We start from the raw sequence: 19,692 nt of genomic DNA on the forward strand, positions 1-19,692 counted from the left end.
CAACTAAGTCAGTGGCGGGAAGAATTTCAGGGTCGTTATAGGTTGTTCTTGCTCTCTCCTTATCCCAGTAAGAGGACCTATTTGGAATTAAATTCTACTGAGTTTGACACGGTTTGCTTCTGAGTAAGCATACACAAGATCATTGCTGTAAGACAAATCCTTAATAATAATAATAATAATTATTTATTGTTCATACCCCGCCCATCTGGCTGGGTTTCCCCAGCCGCTCTGGACGGCTTCCAACAAAATATTAAAATACAATAGTCTATAGTTTATTGACCTCTAATGGGAGGGCATTCCACAGGGCGGGTGCCAGTAACGAGAAGGCCCTCTGCCTGGTTCCCTGTAACTTGGCTTCTCGCAGCGAGGGAACTGTCAGAAGGCCCTCAGCACTCAACATCAGTGTCTGGGCAGAATGATGGGGGTGGAGACGCTCTTTCAGGTATACTGGACCGAGGCCGTTTAGGGCTTTAAATGTCAGCACCAACACTGTGAATTGTGCTCGAAAACATACTAGGAGCCAGTGTAGATCTTTCAGGACCGGTGCTATGTGGTCTTGGCGGCCACTCCCAGTCACCAGTCCAGCAGCCGCATTCTGGATTAGTTGTAGTTTCCGGGTCACCTGCAAAGGTAGCCCCACGTAGAACGCATTGCAGTAGTCCAAGCGAGAGATAACTAGAGCATGCACCACTCTTGTGAGACAGTCTACGGGCAGGTAGGGTCTCAACCTGCGTACCAGATGGAGCTGATAAACAGCTGCCCGGGACACAGAATTGACCTGCGCCTCCATGGACAGCTGGGAGTCCAAAATGACTCCCAGGCTGCGCACCAGGTCCTTTAGGGGCACAGTTACCCCATTCAGGACTAGGGAGTCCTCCACACCTGCCCACCTCCTGTTCCCCCCCAAAACAGTACTTCTGTCTTGTCAGGATTCAACCTCAATCTGTTAGCCACCATCCATCCTCCAACCGCCTCCATACACTCACACAGGACCTTCACCGCCTTCACTGGTTCTGATTTGAAAGAGAGGTAGAGCTGGGTATCATCTGCATACTGATGAACACCCAGCCCAAACTCCCTGATGATCTCTCCCAGGGGCTGCATGTAGATGTTGCATGGGGGAGAGGACAGAACCCTGAGGCACCCCACAAGTGAGAGATCAGGGGTCTGAACACTCATCCCCCACACCACTTTCTGAACACTGCCCAGGAGGAAGGAGCGGAACCACTGTATAACAGTGCCCCCAGCCCCTCTACACGGTCCAGAAGGATGTTATGGTCGATGGTGTCAAAAGCCGCTGAGAGATCCAGCAGAACTAGGAAACAGCTCTCACCTTTGTCCCTAGCCCACCAGAGATCATTGACCAATGCGACCAAGGCAGTTTCAGTCCTTTCCCAAGGACATGCAGGCATCAGGCCTGCCACATGTTCCAAAGAGATGGTGAGCACTTGTGAATTCACTGATGGAAGAACAGCTCCCTAGCGTTGATGCAAAGCTGGAACAGACAACACTCCAAAGGTAGCAAGAATTATATCCCTTTATTGTATGCACTGCAAAACGCTGCATTGTAGCTTCTGCAGGGACAGAGGCAAATATAGCAGTCCACAAAGTATTACTGGACACTCACTCATGTGTTGCCTGCTGCCCCCTCCCCTGAGAATGTTTGCCAAAGTGGCAGGGAAAATTAGACTTAAATAGATTTGGGGGTACAGTCTAAGAGAAAATTAACCACAGGACTAACACTGCCCTGTAACAGAACATGAGCAACTGCTGAGGCATTAAAGTAATTGTGAGGATGGGACTAGGATTACAGGCCTATACGGCCCTAGGGAATGTAAGGCTGGGACTTAGAAACCTGTATTATCAGCTGAATTAGCATGGCTAGATGGTCACATGCACCAAAGATGAATGAGCAAAAGGACCCTTCTGAGGTCCAAGGTGGAAATTGAGGTCCTCATCTGTGGTGGGGTAGGGGGATGACAGAAAGGTATAGTTTCTGTTTCAAACCAAATAGTATAGATTCACTTTTGCACTTCCTTTGGGAATGGTAAGTATCTACCGGTGTTGGAAAAGGGTGCACCGATGAATTAATGTAATATGATTGGATTGTTAAATGCAAAACTTAATAAAAATTATTTAGAAAAGAAAAGAAAAAGGGTGCACCTAAATCCTCAGATGAAGGAATGGCAAACTAGAGAGGCGTGTGTTCTTTCGTCCCAACTATGGTTATTAATGTATTAGCTGCGTCAATTAGTGAAGCCAACCTGTTAGACATGATAACCAAAAGGAACAAGTCAAAATGATTCACAAAGACCTGCTTTGCTGCTCCCACTTCAGACAACAGCCATGGTGTGATGGGTGGAGGTGGAACACGAGCTAGTGCTTCAGCAGCAAAACAAGAGTTGAAAAGTGGAGGAAACCAGGTATCTGAAGAACTACCCCAAGGAAGCCCAATGAGGGAGGGCATGAGACCTCAGGACTGCCAAGACTCCCTTTGCTTGAGATCAATTCAGATGAACCATATCTTCCATGCAAAGCAGTCACTTTGCTGTCCAGCCAAATCCCACATACTTGTATCTGCAAGCTAACCCCTACACGGCGATGGAGCCTTCACGGAAGTCTGTTTTCCCAATGAGGACGTTGAGAAGGACAGGGTGCCCTTGCCTGCATTCAGACTGTGCTGTCCTGATAAGTTCCTCCGTTTGATCCTCATTCTCGCGGCTGAGCAGGAAGCCTTTCCCTCCTAAGCCTTTTGCCACCACATGGTAATCTGCAAAGAAAAGCAGCACATGAGCAAGGAGGAAAAACATACGGAAGGGAAGATGGACTTTCTTCCTAAAATGAAAGGGGCTGGAGTTCAAGGCTGCTGCTGCTGCCCCTAGAAACCCTTCTGGATTTACCCTTCAACAAGGAGTATGCAAAAGCTCTCTTCTACTTTTTATATTCCAGAGCATGTGACAGAACACTTCAAAGGTCAAGCAATGGTTCACTCAAATTAATAACCTAAGTTACCTACCCTGAGCTTCATGGGCTTGTAGCAACTGACCTCCTTGCCTGCTCCTTCAGTTGGACTCAAAATTCCTGAATGCTAACAAAATGTGTGTCTCCTTTTCTTATCATTACAGAAAATATAAATTAGGCTGTGATATTTTCCACTGGTTTTCTAAAGGCTTTCGCTTTTCATACATCCCCTTTTTATTGTAGTAACTGCGTTACGCAGGCTAGCAAATGCGTATTACAGGTGTAGTTTGCAAATCATGCGGGTAAAAAAAGTAAAGGTAAAGGACCCCTGGATGGTTAAGTCCAGTCAAATTTGACTATGGGATGCAGTGCTCATCTTTGCTTTCAGGCCAAAGGAGCCAGCGTTTGACCACAGACAGCTTTTCCAGGTCATGCGGCCAGCATGACTAAACCACAACGGGACACTGTGATGGAAGCCAGCGCGCATGGAAATGCCACTTACCTTCCTGCCGCAGCGTACCTATTTATCAACTTGCAATGGTATGCTCTCGAACTGCTAGGTTGGAAAGAGCTGGAACAAAGCAACAGGAGCTCACCCCATCACGGGCATTCGAACTTTACCACCGAGACTTGTGGTTTACACTACAGCGCCACCCGCATCCCAATAAATCATCTGCTGGACACAGATGAAGCAGCTAAGCCAGAAATCAGTAAAATTACTTGTGAGTAAATTTAATGAGTTTTATATTAAAAGGCTAACTGTTGATGTGGATGTCTCCAAATTCAGCTTCTGGGAAAGGGATATACCAAGTTAAAACTAATGCATGTGTCAATACTTTCTACTGGTCCAAATACACAATGGTTCAAATATGCATATATTTGGACCAATGCATGCATTCTGACTTTCAGTACAGTATAGGAATAAAGTTCGTCTAGAGGTTAACTATTTATTTATGGCATTTTATATAAAATGTTCTCTGGGCAGCTCACATACAGAAATGGAAAATACAGTATTAAAAAAATAATCAATTTGCAGCATAAGAATTGTTGACAGATGAAACCAGTTATGCTGACATTTGAAGGTGATGTCTTCATAGACATCTCATATGCCATTGTAAACAATCAATGATGGGTTCTGTCTAGCTTGCACAGCAAAGAGTTTTAGGAACAGATATGTTTGATTAATATTCCCCCTGTATGACTGATCTTTTACCATAAGGATGCAACTGTGCAAATTAACTCACAAGTAACCCTAATGACAACGCTAATGTAGGCTATGAGAAAGTGTATCACATGGATGATTTGCAAACTAATTTACACTTGCAATACACAGCTGTTCGGCAGAAAAGCACATACATGCACTTTAAGTACAATGAACCACATTATACTGTGTTCTGTTCAAATGAGCCATATTTGCCACTTGTTTGGCAGAGCTTAAACCCAGTTTTGAAAAGGGAGATAGTGGGGGCAGCCTGTGGATCTGAGGTGCAAGTGTGAAAGTCTAATCGGATTATGATCCGTTTAAATTCCAATTGGGTGTGCTCACAAGAGCGGAGCAATTGCATCTCTCTGACACAGAGCATGAGGGGGAATCGCCCTACAAGCAGAATTTGCTCTGTCCCAGAGACCAGGCAAGACACTATCTTCCTGCCCTGCTTAAAAGAACAGCCAAGCTTCTTTGCTTCAACTTTGCCAAGATCCACTTATGAATTTGTGTACAGGATGCCATATCCGGCACTAATAAGGCTGTTAACTCACCTAGATAACCCAGGCCGCAGGCTACATTGCTGCCAAGCATGGGAACTTGCTCCCGGGAAATCTGGCTCCAGCAAGCATCGTTCCCCACCAGGGCGATGACAGGTGTCTGATAGAGCAGAACAAAATGTTATAGAACTAAACAGGAATTAAGAAAGGGTACTCACAGTCTTCTACCCTACCTTTTTATAGGATGCACAGTGACAAAAGGACAGTAAGAAATTATGGATGAGGCCATTATCCAGAGCTCCTACTATGAGAGAGAAGGAAGAGAGACTATACTGCAATCTTGGCTGTAGTCTGAACTAAGCCCTCTCCACCTGTTGCCCAAATGTGTAAAGAGAGGGAATTCTCTGTCATGTGGCTCATGGGCCCAATTCAGCCTGTTATCCTCATCTCTCCACACTACCTAAAACAGGAGAGCTGAGAAGGATGAAGAAACAGAAGCAAGAGGAAAGGAAGACCTGTCTATCTGTCCTATTCCTGAGACATATTGGGGGTGGGGTGGGAGGACAGAAGGGGGAAAATATCTCTGCCAAAAAGCAAGGAGGCAGTCACTTATCACTCAGTCTTGCTCCAGCAGCCCCCCAGACAGGTTTTAGGAAATGCACAGGTTAACCTCTCCTGTGACTTGGGAGGGGGAAGTTGGGTAGAAAATGTGCCTGGCTGGATTTGCTGGCAGGCTACGATAGGTAACGGAAGAAGACGCTTTGACTCTACTGTTGCCTCTCAAGGCAGCTCACCCCCAAAACTGGCTGCCAGACAAAATCTAGTTAAACAAGGTGATTCTGACCAGTGAAGTGATCTCTTGGCAAAGCTGCCAACAGCCACAGCTTTCCAACCCTGACCATCTCCAGCTGCTTTCAATAACCCCACCCACAGATGCAGAGAGAACACAAATTGGGCAGAGCTAGGGTTACCTTGTGTCGCACGAAGGTGTCAAATTCCATGATGCTGAACCCAAGGGAGCCATCTCCATATATGATCCAGACCTGCCAAGGATTTTTTTATTAAAGAGTGAGTGAGGGTAGATGCAGCAGCCGGCGAGGTGAAATGCAACATCACATGTTCTCATCACCCTATTGATTTTCCTACAAGTAAGCAACCATCACTGAGAAGGGCTTATCGATCAGAACCCTCCGAACTTGAAGCATGGGAAGTCCTATTTAAAAACTTACAATTTCGCAGAATATTCAGATTATTTGATATGTGTATGTATAATTTGGAATATTTAATGTGATTTGATTGGATTGTTAAAGTGGAAAATTTAATAAAAATGATTTTTTTAAAAAAAGAGAAGGAGGGCTTATCAATCTGAAGGAGGGTCATATAAGCAAAAATTATTAATTATTGTTATTTATTACATTTGCATACCACCATTCAGCTGAAGACCTTAGGGCAGTTCACAACATAAAAATACAAGATGAGAACACAAAATACGTAATAAAACAAAAGCAAACCAAAAACCCCTTCCACAAAAACATTTAAAAGGCCTGGTTATAGAGGCACATTTTCACCTGGCACCTAAATATATGCAATGAAGGCACCAGGCAAGCCTCCCTGGGGAGAGCATTCCACAAATGGGATGCCACAACAGAAACGCCCATTCTTGTGTAGCCACCCTCTGGACCTCTCGTGGAGGAGGCACACAAAGAAGGGCCTCAGATGATGATCACAGGATCCGTATCGGTTTATATGAGAGGCAGTCCTTGAGGGCTGGCTGATAGGACAACCGCAATTCCTCAAGTTGGAGGAGGGGCTGGCACACAGCACAGACATTAACTGCCTGTGTCGTGTGACCCTTACCTGGCCTGCCCCCCTCCCCTGAACCACTGTGATTTGGGCTCCCCTTGTTCTCCCCAGTTCCTCTCTTCCCAGGCACACCTTTCAATTAAAAAAAACAACAACCCAAATTTAAAAACACACAAATAAAAAAGCAGTTGGAAAAATTTAAATCGATTGGGGCAGTAATAAAAGGAACAAAACCCACTTTGCACTAACCCAATGGGGACTCAGGCAATCAGCCCAATGACCTCTTTGGGGCAACAGGAGTTGTTTAACCACAGCTTCTATCCTTGGCTTCCCAATACTGTGCACTAACCTCTGAGTCCGGCCTGCAGAGCTTGGCTCCCAGCGCGAAGCCTCCACCAACCCCTAAGGTCCCAAAGGCTCCTGAAACGAGCAGAAGTAGAAGAACAGTGATTGAAGGAAGCCAGTAGGTTGCCTTGCTATCCCAGCAGCCCACAGTCTGACCCGTTCCGGCATTGATATCCTCTAGCTTTTTCAAAAGCAGAATTTGTTGGTTCGTTTTTTATTATATGGTTGTTATTAAACTTTGCTGGGATTAGTCACCTTGGGCATCTCAGACATGAGACAGAAAGGCTGAACGTTAATATTTTTCATAAAACAAAGACAAGGAGCTGTGTGCCAAGAAAAGAAACACAAAATCCAAGCAGTCCTGATGATAAGAACTTGTTCCAGCTTTTTTTTATTTAAAAAAAGGGAAGAGCCACCTAAAGGAGACAAGCAGAACTCGTAAAGGCATCTTAGGTCAATGCAAAACAATTCTTGAAGTTAGGAAACTCCTTCTGGTATTTTCCTCAATTTTAATTTCTGGAGGAAATTGCTCTTTCGAAAACCTTTTTAAAATTATGTTCTCCAGATGGTGCCTTCTACCATGGTTAATACAGGAAAGCAAAACAGCACAGCCTTCCTTAGACGTATCCATCCCACAGCCTCTATGAAGATGGGGTGGAGTGTCTATTCCACAAGGCTCATTTCTATGGAATTGTGAAATTGGATGTGTGTTTAGCAAAACGACAGGTATCTGCTCAAAGGAAGGAGACATTTTTGCTGCTTCATATCGCAGCAGAACAGCAGTTCAGAAGCTGTATAAGACAAGTAGATACCAGAAACAGCAAAATCAACCCCCCTACCCCCAGAATACATTACACTTCTCAACATCTCGCTAATGTAGTGTTACCTGGATCCAACCAGGTCAGTGGCCCCCTGGGCTTTACAATGTAGGCGGCACTTGCAACAAAGTCACCCCCGTCAGCAATCAACAAGCTGTCTTCAGGAAGCAAACTATCCAAATGGTGCAGCAGCTTCAGTGGGTTGAGGTGCTGCTCTGTCGGTTTTTCTGCCTTCTCCCTGGGGAGGAACATGGCCCACAGACTAATTCAAGACATGCCCAAGGCCAGCATTACTCTCCGAATATCAGTTATACAAGGACGAGAAAAAGGAACAGTGCACATATGTGTTTCTCACCTGTTTGCCTTCTCCTTTATGCGATCAACCTCCTTCAGGCCTGTTACCCAGTCCTGGGGACACGAATAGCCCTTCAACGCTTGGCACAAGGACACCAGGAAGCAGGCAGCATCCCCTGTAGGAAAGGAGTTGCAGGAGGCCTGAAAAGCGCAAGGCTCTGACCAGGAACGGATGCACATGCAGCCAATGTATCCTCTTCCTCAGGGTCATTGACTTCACCGAGCCATGCCACGAAGCACATCCTCTCTCCCTCCAGCAACAGGGCCACCCCCTCACAACCCCCATATTGCAGACCCTGGCAGGCCCCTCACCCTGAATGGCCACGGTGGGTTTCCACAACACATGTGCGTTCTTCAGCAGCTGCTCCCGGTTCCTGTTGACAGCAATGATTTTGCTGGATTTACTTAGGATCCCCCCGAATGACAGGCGAAAATCACAGACTGTGCCTAGAGAGCAGAACAGAAATTATGGCAATGAGACAAACTGCTTGCTTGCTTTCTATCTATCTACCTACCTACCTATTTACCGCCCTTCATCACAAGATCTTAGGGCTGTTCACATATAACTAAAGACACCCATCACACACCCAAATAGGCCACCTACTTCCAGGCAGCCCCCCTTTAGCAACAGGTTAGCACTGGCAACTACAATGAGCACATCTACCTGCTAGAATGACCACATCTGCCTCCTTGAGTGCGTCACGCCGGTTTTGACGGATGTGCAGTGGGCTATTTTTCCCCAGCATGCCGCGAGCCATGCCTCCAAGAAAACACGGGATCCCCAGTTCTTCTAAGGTATCTCTGAAAGGATAGGAGAATCTCACTGCAGAGACTTCAGAAACAATGTTCCATTATCGGCCAGCAACAGCACAGCTTTATCCGGCTGTGGCCCATAGCCTCAGTCCCCTCCAGAGCCCCAGCTTTACCCATTACACCAGACTCCTGCCCAACCCCAATCCCAGTTCTCACGTCCTTACTGGTTTGGCTACCCCATCCCAGACTACTTCACCTAAGAAACGATGGCACTCCTCAGCTTTAGGGGGTAGCCTCGCTAATGGCCGATACTGATTAGTGTGCCACAGACAAATGTAAATGGGATCTGAGGGGAGCCAAAATTGCAACGTACCACCCCTCACCTGAGTATCTTTACTGGTGTTGGTGGTAGGGTCACCTGACTACCAAGGATGATGACTGGCTTCTTAGCTCGGCTGATGAGCTCCACACACTGTTGCACCTGCACAGAGGCATGCCCAGGTGAGGGTCAGTCTGAGAAAAATGACCAAGTTTTCAAAGCAACAACACAGCTATTACTGGGGGGGGGGGGCAGGAGAGAGAATAGCTTCAAAAGAGGAAAACGGCAGCTCCTCATTGGGGTGGGGGGGGGGGACGGTGACTGTGAAAAGGCAGTAAATCTAGGACTTTACAGGTAAGAGGATGAAAGCTACATCATTCAGTCTCAATTTGCCCCCCTTTCCAGAGGAATAGTGAGTTGCCCTCTTTACAGAAGACAGTAAAGGCCAGAGGAAGTCAGAAGGTATAGGAAGTCATGAAACACAATAGGGAAACATCTAAATTTGCAGTTCAGTATAACAGGGACAGTACAGATATAGCAGCAATTAAAAGATATAAATTAGATCTTAGTCACTAAAATATAACCTGAAGTTGTCATTTAAAACCTTAATCATGATGATATCAAAGCTTGTTCCCTATGTTTTATGGCAATCACACAGAATTTGGCCATAAAAGGAAGGTAATATTTGTCTGAAATGTAGGACTTAATTATAATTGAGAAGTAAGATGCTCCCAGCTCCACACATTAACTTTGCTAGCTACGTTCAGTTGGAGCTGGGACTCTATGGATTCTCACCTGTCCCCTTGAAGCCTTTGGCAAGTTCACTGGCAGAGGTGAAAGGTCCTGCATCTCCCATGCCCCGGCAAAGAGGCTCCCTATGTAACTGCGCAGATACCTGGGTGACAACAAAAAGAATGTGGTCTTGAAGGCCAAGATCTTGCCATGGTAGTGATGAGGAGGAGGCTGTAGCCTATACCACAGAAGGCAAGGTGTCAGCTTGCTACCCAAAATATGAGCACCAACCAGCTACCAAGAAGCTCAAGGTCTTCATGGTGGCAATCTGTCAAATACAGCAGAAGAGCAAGAGAAATCTTCCTCCCCGATATAGAGGACCAGATCGAAGAATTGTGGCATCTTGTAATTAAGGAGCAGGTGAATCAGTTTAAAAAGAGGGGCGAGGGTAAGAGAGAGACCTATAAAATTATCCAGGGCTCCATCACTAGGCCCTCCACAGAACCGCTCATCAGTTAATACCTTTGCTGATATGGGAGGGTGGAAGGCAGCTCACTCACCAGTTAACAATCTTTCCCAAAAGGCTTTTAGAAGTGAAGTTCTTGAAAATCTCTCTCTCTACTAGATGATAGGGATACAGGATATCCAAGGGGAACTCTACAAACACAGGCCCTACAAGACAAAGAGGAAGTTCCATAACCACCTTACTCTGTAAAGAAAATCCCTGTTCCAAGGAACTGTCCAAAGAAAAAAAATCTAGTTAGAAGCATGCACCGAGACCAACCCACTTGCTCACTCATGGACCTTGCAACCTTTTTTGGCACAAAACCGCGAACATCTTGAGCTCTACCTCCCACGTGGCAGCACCCAATTAGAAGGATCTCCCATATCAGAAGTGTCGGCCCAGGATTCCTGTATCCACCATTCCTCATCCATCAAAAAATAAGTGTCCTAGCATGCTCAGAAGAGAGCCACAGTGCTTCTCTAAAGTCAGCCTAGGAGCCTTTGAAACTCAGACATACGGCTGCTGAAGCTGATAGTGGCCTATCAGCGAGCTCCAATGGGTCAAAATTGGCTTCATGTGAGGAGATAGGTTGACAAGTTCTACAAGTCCAGCATCAGAGCCAGGTGGGCAGGTAAGAACCAATAAGATACTCTAAGAATAAGCTGTTATTCCCACACTCCCAGCCCTGAGATCTTGCACATGGGCATTAGGACGCTGGGCAGATGCCTTCAGGGAGTGAGGCTGGAAGAGATGTCTCCGTGACAAAATACTGTTCTACTGTGGTGAAAGCATTTTGTTCCAAAGTGTAGGCAAATAGCCTACTGGGTGTTGAGAAAATTCAGAGAGAACTTTTTGCTCTTCCATTCCCAGTAAAAAATACTGTAAATAGTAAAAAAAGAAAGAAAAGCCTGACGTTTTTTACTCAAACCTAACCAACCTTTCAAGGCTTATTGGACAATAAAAGAAAGATATCTATAGCCCACACTGAGCCCTTGAACTTTTATTACTTCCTTGGCTTGAGTACAAAAACAGCCAGACCTTAAAAGCCACAATCCTCTGTGGGTGGAAGATACTTGTTGCAAGCCAACGGCACGGCAGCATACCTGGAGTGTCACACTGGGCAATGGCAATGGCCTTTCGCAACACAGGAGCAATCTCTCGGACAGACGTCACGGAAGCACAGAATTTGCAGAGTGGTTTAAAGAGGGACAACTGATCAATGTCTTGGAGAGCTCCTCTGCCCTGGGGATGGAGAAAGGAGAAAGCTCGTTCACAATTCCACACAGCTGCAGCTCAATTGCCCTCAAAAATACACATGCAGAAAAATTGCCTGCTAAGCTGCTGCTGGGGAGAGTCGGTGTCAGTGAACACAGAAAGGCCAAAGCCCTACTTAAATCAAACAGGAGCAGCATGAAATTCTAGTTACTCTGTCATTGTCCTTTGATTCTAGGGCCACCGGACCGAGCAGCCTACCTTCTGCAACCTGGCTGCTGACCCTCCAATCAACAACACAGGAGACTCTGCCATCTGGGCATTTTTCATAGCTGTCACAGTGTTAGTCACTCCTGGTCCTGCTGTCGTTACAGCAACTCCCACTGTTCCTGCAACAGAAAAATGCAGAGGCAAGTGTCACTTTGTGCTCCTCCCTCTTCAGCAAGCAACAAACAGGGAGAAATGTGGTACCTGATAGCCTGGCCACTGCATCTGCTGCAAATACAGCCGTTGCCTCATGCCTCGTGTCCACAACACGAATGCCCAGCTTCTCGCAAGCCACCAAAATGGGAGAGATATGTCCACCAGGCAGCGTGAACACAAAGCGCACACCATGAGCTTTCAGAACTTCTGCCACAGTTTCTCCGCCATGTCGAGTGCTCTTCGTGTCCACCTGGAACAGACAAGTCTGTCTTTTGGACCTGGCTTCCCATGAACAATGCAATAAAAGGTCAGGGGCTTAGAAACAAGGAAGATGCTAGGCCCTCAGCTCCTGGTACCCAGTCCTACCTCAAACTGCTTCTGAAGCATAAATCTTTAGCATTCGGTGTCCACAACCAATGAATTCTTCTCCCAGAAACAATACTCTTTTCAAGATGAGAAGCTGAGGTGCTCAAATGCAAAATCCACTCTCATCCTAAATTTTGTGCATAGGAAACTGCTTGATGCAGAGTCAGACCGCTAGTCCAGGATTTTTGATAGGGTTTTTGCCTCAACCCTCCCTGAAAATGCCAGGGTTTGAACCTGCAACTTTTTCCCATGCAAAGCATACGCTCTACTGGTTAACTACAGTCCTTCCTCTACTACTTCTTACTGTGCCTTTGATACAGAGCCAATGGGACTGAGGCGCAGGAAAGCAAAGGGCATTGACAGGACTAACTGTTGTTTAACATCCAGGTGTCTGGTGAAATACACCTGCAACGAACGTTTCACCACCAAGATCGTCTGAAAAGAAATCAATTAATACTGGGCCCCAAAAGCAATACAGTATACATCCTTGCAAAGGGAGGGTGGGAGACAGAATTCCATTTTGGACCTAAGCTGTTCATAACCTGCCTACTCTCTCCTTTGGCTCCCCTATAACAGAGATGGAGAACCTGTAGCCCTTCAAATGTTGTAGGACTCCAACCCCACCAGCCCCAGCCAGCACGGTGAATATTGAAGGATGGAATTTGTAATCCAGCAGCATCCAGAGGGTTGTGGGTTTCCCATCACTGCCCTACGGATAAAGAAGCCGCATCTAAAGGCAGCCACTGATTTATGCTTTACCTGATGCCACAGCTGATAGATGAGCCCCAGTTTGTGAGCTACCCCAAGAAGAGTCACTGTAAGGCTTCCCAGCAGTGCCAACAGCCATGTCGAGGAGCTTTCTAGAGCCGAGGCGGCAGCAGGCACGTCAGGATTCATTTGTGTCAGCTACAGATGCACTCCTGTCCCAAAAGGAAGACAAAACACAGAAGTACCATTCTGTAACTTGTTTGCCTCAGCTGCACGCCAGCAATGCTGTAGCAGTTCTATTCTGTAACACAAATACTTAGTTTATTTCTAGTTTTCTTGAGGTGACAGACAAGGGAATTTTTTTTAATCTAAAAAATGCAGGGCAAATTCTCTCAAACTGTGATTCAGTTTTATCTAAAATACATAGTTATGCACCAAGAATTTGTGGCAGTTCAGTCTCTGGCAAGGCAGCAGAGAAAGCCAGGTGGAGTTTTTAATAAAAATGAAAATTGGAAGAGAAAATATAGAATGCCAGGAGCTTCAGAGATAAGAGAAACACGTTCACATGTTGCTTTGAATAACATACCCAATCTTTGACCGCAGCCATCAGTTCTGTAACTTTGCAGCATGATTAGTGTGCAGGGAGCTTCCTTGCTATCTAGCCAAAGCTCAGAAACGAGATGTGTACTTCTATTTACTGATGTCTTACCGGGCACTAGACCTGGACAATTTTTCAACATATCGTTCAAAACTGGTTATGAAGTCCACACACAATAAGAGTTTCATAAAATGTTGTCTGTCAAGCATCGCGATTTTGAGAAAACTGTGTAGCCGGCTAGTATGTACTTCTTAGGGCTTCCGCTGCCTCCTGCAGGAGCAGTGAGAGACTCACACACAAGAGCAGGCTTAGCCGGAGTCACTACGATTCTTTTGATTGTGCAACTGCCTCTACAAACACAAGTGACAATTACGAAAAAAGCTGCGAAAGCAGCAGCCAGCCAGCTTATCAGCCCTTATACTTCTTTTGATTTTGCAGAAAGCCCCGGTTCAGCAGTCTAGTAGCTGGTGGAACAAGTTGGTAGGTGCTGGCCTGGCCTGGCTCAGGGCTTCTTGCTGGGAGCCCTATTTCCCCTTCCTTACCCCCGTGAGAAAAGAAACAGGTTGTTTTCTTCAGAGTAAGAACAAAAAACGTTGCCCTGTTTTTTAACTCTTTTTCTTTACTCCCATCTCCTCTTCTGCCTGTGTTTGTGTGCACATGCGAGAAGGCTTTCTTTAACCTCTCTGATGCCTTTACTGCCCATCTGAGGGTGGGACAGGGAGCACTATTCCCCTTTTTAAAATAAGAGCAAAAAAAAACAAGTTGCCCTGTTGGCTCTGTTTATTCCCATCTCCCCTTCCTCCTTTCCTTTGATAAAAAGGGAGAGATTGGTAGGATAGGGGCTTTGGGGGGGCCCTTCTGTGTCACAATATGAGGAAATGAAGGGGGGAGATTTAACCGTTGCTGCTTTATGATTAAATGGGAGATTGGGTGGTTGTTGTAAGGTGAGAATGATGGGGAGGGTGAGTGCTTGTCGTTAAGCAGCGCAAGCAAATGCGCGTCAAGTCAGAAATAAGCCCTGCTGAATTCAACGGGGCTGACTCCCAAGAAAGCAGAAGTAAGTTTAGGGTTTTTTCCTGTTTGCATCTCAAAACATTTATTTAGAAGCTAACATTGCAGTTGATACCTGCATTTTCCCTCACCTTGTGGTACTATGCAAAGGTGAGAAGTAGCAGTAGCTAAACACACTGTTGAGATTGAATGAAGGAATTTGCTTTGAGGTACTGACTACGAGTAGCGGAACTTGGCCTCAGTCAAAAGGCAAAAAAATATAAATATATCCGCTCTAAATATCACAAAAACCATTTAACACTACAGTAGCTCAGGTGGGGCAACAGGGGACCAGTCAACATCAGATGAACTGCAGACTCTACAAGACAAGAGCCATTTTAACATTGCTGTAAATCTTCCAGGTTACTTTATCTGACCCCGCTGCCAGTACAAATATAGAAGTGGTTACTTTAAAGGCTGTGCACAGGAACATGTCTGGGAGGCACTCTTATTCATCCCATGATCTACTGCTAAACATGGCTCAGAGCAGCCACACCAGGAAGAACTTTACCTTCCAGGAATTCCAAGCCGGCACCAACCTCCAGTACTAACATGACTAACTTTCTCCTCTGTGCCCCATTTGGCACAGCATGTAGCAGTGTCTTCACCTCCAATGATGGTACCTTTGGATGTAACTTCCACAGCTTTATCCATCAAAGCTATGGTTCCTTTGGAAAACTTGTCCCACTCAAAGACACTGACTGGGTCGTTCCACACAATCAGCTTGGCCCTGCCCACAGCTTCCACCAACAGCTTAATGCTTTCAGAACCACAATCCAAACCCATCCATCAGAGACCCCAGAGTCCACAGTGGCTTCTCCAGTGTTAGCATTCTCATCAAATTTACCTGCAGTGATGAGGTCAACAGGCAAAGTGATGTGTACACAATTATTCTCTGCTTTTGCCATCAGGTCCTTGACTATTTTTTATCCTTCCTCATCATACAAAGAGTTGCCAATTTTCATGTTTTTGAGCACTTTAAGGAAGGTAAAAGCCGTCCCACAATAGATAACCATCTCATTGACTTGATCCAGCATGTTTTTGAACAGCTGGATCTTATCCTGAACTTTAGCGCCTCCCAGGATTGTTGGGAAGGGCTGCTCTGGGTTCTCTATAGAGCTTTTGCAAAATACTCCAGTTTTTTCTTCATTAGGAAACCAGCAGCTTTGTGAGGCAGATTGACACTGTGAGCTCTGTGTGCAGTTTCAAATGCATCATAGATATAAACATCTCCAAGTTTAGAAAGCAACACTCTGAAAGCATCCACCTTTGCAGAATTGGCCTTGATCTTGTTCTTGAAGCGTCCTTTCCCTTTCCCTTGCCTTCCTCTTCCATGTGGAATCGGAAGTTTTCCAGAAGAAAGACTGAGCCAGTTGCGCAAGCAGCTTCCACATCTATACCCACACACTCATTCAGGAATGTGACATCCCTGCTTAGCAAAGCTCTGAGCTCTGCTGCTACTGGTTTCAGGGAGTATTTGTCAGGCATAGGAACCCCACCAGGCCGACCCAGGTGGCTCATCAGCACCATAGACTTGGCTCCATCGTCCAAGCAATGCTTAATGCTTAGGACAGCTGCCTTGATTCTTTGGTTGCTGGTTATTTTATTGTCCTTCACTGGAACGTTGAAGTCAACCCGCATGACCACGAGCTTGCCCTTCACATCCACTTCACATCTGGACAGAGTAAGCTTGGTGGAGACAGACATTTCACAGCAGGAGCAAATGGACTGCAACCTCTTCCTTGTTCACCGGCAGCAAGAGCAGAAGTAAGTTTAGTTGAACTGAGTGGGGCTTACTCATGCATAGAATTGGAGCTGGCCCTCTGAGTGCGGAAGGAGATGCACTTGACACTAGCAAATTGCATAAACTACTGGTAAATTAGTAGAAAACAGATTAAATTCTTAATCATATGCAAGTTTAATTAATATTTTTACTAAATCTACTACTTTTGTAAATTTGCCCCCAAAACTGCATAGAATATTAATATATTCTCCAGAAATATTTAATGGTTTAGTTGAAGCATGCTATCATTGAGTTAATTTTCATGTAATTATATGCATCAAGTTTAGAATCCCCCGTCCCAGTATTTTCCCAGATTATTTGTGTTCACTATGACTCATTACTGTATTTTGGATTGTCCTGGACCTGGACCTGAATACCACCATTTGGTATCCAAGCCCCAAACCAAAGTCCTGTTTAGATGCATTTTGGCTTGCCTGCTGATGAAAGTGATGATTTCATCAGTGTGTGGTGATCCAGACCCGTGACTTGGTAACAGTTGCCAAGACATTACCATGTTCGCCTCTGCGTAGCTCCATCTTATTTCAGATATCGTGCTATATCAGTATATCTCTATGTTTAGCTGATGATATATTGTGATACTGAAAACCAGATATCGCCCACCCCTACTGGGCATGCCTACACCTTTGCTATAAATGAAAATTATAAGTCATTGCTGATAGACAGCATCCACTCCACCATCCCCTTCCTTGATCCTTCCTCCCCACCTGTTGAGCAGCAGGTTTATCCCATTCTCACTCCATCACCACATATGCACACTGCTGCTCAACTGTGGAACTGTGTTGGAAGAAACCAGAAACAATGAAATTTCAGCACCAGATATATTAAATATTGTAGATTTGTTAAAAACATGGAGGCTGAATCACATACTAAATGGGGAGTAAGTCCTGTTGAACTAAAATGTGCTTAAGTAGACTTGCATAGAATTGTACTGCTGTGGAAGAGAGAGTCCTTCTGTTACTTCAGCAGTGCCATTTGCTCAAGTGCCATTTGCTCAATATGTCTACCACACAAGTGGTAAGAGCCCCCATTTTTCCACCCTATTTTTGTCTTAATTGAGTTTTGCACTTTTATTCCTGAAATTCTGTATTACGTACTAGGTAGCTGGTTTTATATAGATTTACCTTTCTACCACATTAGAACCCTACAGCATCCTCATACTTGTCCAAAATGTTGGTGCCAAAAATTCGTGATTCAGTTTCTAAAGAATAAGGCAAAGAAAAGAGCTAGGAGGATCTTACCAGAAGGTGAAGCAACATAACCAAATCAGTTGTATCTGTAATCATAATGGTGAGTCCAGAGTACACTCAGGGAACCTTCCCCCTGATAGGATCTGGAACAAATCCTAGCGGCAATACTCAATCATTGCTCAATGTGGTTTAACCTTAGAACTAATTTAAACTAGTATCATTCCAGAGTCTTACTTCAATCTCAATATACGCCCACAGACCTATTTTACAAGTACACCTTTGCACCCTAAAAAAAGCTTTGGGGAACCCAAATTCTGCACTCCACTTACCACAAGAAAGTCCCCTATGAGCTGTCTCAGCATCAGCTACAGCCCATAGCTTCATTTTAGCACAGCTCACTAAATGGATGAATGAAACCCCTGTCTAATACATATGACTAAGGAAGTGGCATTTCCTGTCCTTCTAGTCCCCATTTATAGATTTTTATTAATATACAAATATTAACCTTTTATCTCACTTTCTTTCCCTGGAGAGGAAGATCATCCTTCCCCTCCCTACCCCAACCCCCCTTCTTTGTCTCCAATCCACCTTTACACCTCCTCTTAACGTGCAAAGAGGAAGGCACGTCTGGCAAACCCTCACCGTGATCAACTTCCACCCGGATACCTATGTCCCCACTATGGAAGGACGTGTGGCTCCAGAATTGGCCTCCCCAGTCATTTACGGACTCACTAGTGAGACCGTGTTCACGGAAGACAATCTTACCCGGCTAAGAGTGATCGCCAAAGAAGAAGGTGGTGGGTAGGCGGGGCTGAGAGGGGCGACGACTGCCCAATCCCACCCCCACCCCCACCCCCCGTTGCACGAGCTCACCCGCCCAGCAAGCTTCCCTGCGGCTCCTGAGCGGTCAGGATTCGAACCCTGGTCCTAGCCCAGATCTCTAACCACTGCGCCGCACCACCGCTTCCCATCCCTGGCCGCCACCAAAGTTTGCCAAAGCGACCCCCCAAACTTACAAAACCAGAGCGAAACGTCGCCGCCACGAGAGCCAGGAGAGAGTAGGGCCAGGATGGAAGGGGGAGAGGCAAGACAGGCAGGCAGGCAGGCTGGCTGGAAGCGGCCCCGCCTCCGCCGTCGGGCCCGCCTCCCGCCAGGGAAGGGCTGCTGAGGGAGCGCCAGCCGCTTCTCTCTGCAGGCGACGGGACGGGGTGGCTCCGGCAAATTTTGCCTCAGGGCCAGGGCGGGGCACTGGGGCAGAGGCCGCATTCACACGAACACGTAACACGCAACCCGCCTCAGGCGCCCCTCGGGCCGGTGAAGGCCGCCAGAGAGGGAGGGGGAAGGAGAGGGCTCTGTGCGCGCGCATCCCCCCACCCCTCCTCACGGGCTCGAGGCCTTGCTTCTAGGAAGCAGAAAACGGGCTGGCTCCTCCGCACAGACACGGGACTGCGCGTGCAGACGAGCGCTCCCCCCCCAAAAAAAATTCCCCCACTCCCTTCCCCCCCCCACACACATATACACATACAGGCCCCGCCGGCTGTTACCTAGCAACCCGCGCCGTGTCACTGGGGGCGCGACGGCGTGACGTCACGCGGCGAGCGAACGATTCCTCGAGAGGGCGGCGGGCAGCGGGTGGCGAAAGCCGCCAGGTTGCTTGTCCCAAGTCGCGACTCGTAGCAAAACGCAGTCTGGTAATGCACGGAGGTTGAAAGGGAGGGAAATAGAGTAATGTTTGGGTAGAGATCTTCCGGGTTCGCATTTTTTTAATTCCCTCTGAAGAAGTGAGATGTATTTGTATTATATATATTTATAGGAGCTTCTCTATTGCTTAACTGGTTGCACAAACATTTACTATTATATTCAAGTTATTGTATATTTCTTCATCTTTATTTTTTTTAAAAAAAATTCATTAAGAACATCCAAATAATATCAAAGCAAATCATAATTCAATAAAAATACCCCAAATTACAATCCAAATTATTAATTATTAAATTTCAAACGGACTTTCCATATTCTAGACCTCTGAAGAATCATCTCACATAATTATATT

At 46.0% G+C, this 19,692-nt stretch overlaps 1 protein-coding gene and 1 pseudogene across 6 annotated transcripts; both read right to left on the minus strand.

Moving 5' to 3' along the window:
• Window positions 1–1,519: 1,519 nt before the first annotated feature.
• On the minus strand, window positions 1,520–19,293 carry ILVBL (ilvB acetolactate synthase like). 5 transcript variants are annotated; one of them, XM_081894230.1, is made up of 16 exons: window positions 19,187–19,293; window positions 13,055–13,215; window positions 11,978–12,179; window positions 11,768–11,895; window positions 11,398–11,536; window positions 10,350–10,461; window positions 9,853–9,952; window positions 9,122–9,219; window positions 8,650–8,786; window positions 8,298–8,432; window positions 7,987–8,101; window positions 7,700–7,869; window positions 6,818–6,888; window positions 5,637–5,708; window positions 4,720–4,825; window positions 1,520–2,770 (listed from the first exon to the last, which is right to left on the minus strand). In XM_081894230.1, exons 2-16 carry the CDS (start codon window positions 13,190–13,192, stop codon window positions 2,592–2,594), a joined length of 1,902 nt encoding a protein of 633 aa, XP_081750356.1. In that variant the 5' UTR covers window positions 13,193–13,215; window positions 19,187–19,293; the 3' UTR covers window positions 1,520–2,591. The 5 variants fall into 5 exon arrangements, with proteins under 5 accessions (XP_081750356.1, XP_081750354.1, XP_081750357.1 ...); XM_081894228.1 differs by lacking the exon at window positions 19,187–19,293 and adding an exon at window positions 18,659–18,801; XM_081894231.1 differs by lacking the exon at window positions 19,187–19,293 and adding an exon at window positions 17,577–17,640.
• Window positions 14,532–16,358, minus strand: LOC309360018 (phosphoglycerate kinase pseudogene; annotated as a pseudogene). Its single transcript has one exon. The product of its transcript is annotated as a phosphoglycerate kinase pseudogene (transcript).
• Window positions 19,294–19,692: the final 399 nt, after the last annotated feature.

Source organism: Podarcis melisellensis (assembly GCF_964234715.1).
Source record: "Podarcis melisellensis genome assembly, chromosome: 17".
Lineage (NCBI taxonomy): Eukaryota > Metazoa > Chordata > Lepidosauria > Squamata > Lacertidae > Podarcis > Podarcis melisellensis.

Bases quoted from the DNA above. Each gene is read 5' to 3' on its own strand.
- ILVBL (XM_081894230.1), bottom strand. From the start codon at position 13,192: ATGAATCCTGACGTGCCTGCTGCCGCCTCGGCTCTAGAAAGCTCCTCG. The intron at 11,537-11,767 runs GTAGGCTGCTCG...CTCCATCCCCAG, and splicing joins CAGCAGCCAGGTTGCAGAAG to GGCAGAGGAGCTCTCCAAGA. The intron at 6,889-7,699 runs GTAACACTACAT...TGCTCGTTTCAG, and splicing joins ACTGACCTGGTTGGATCCAG to GAGCCTTTGGGACCTTAGGG.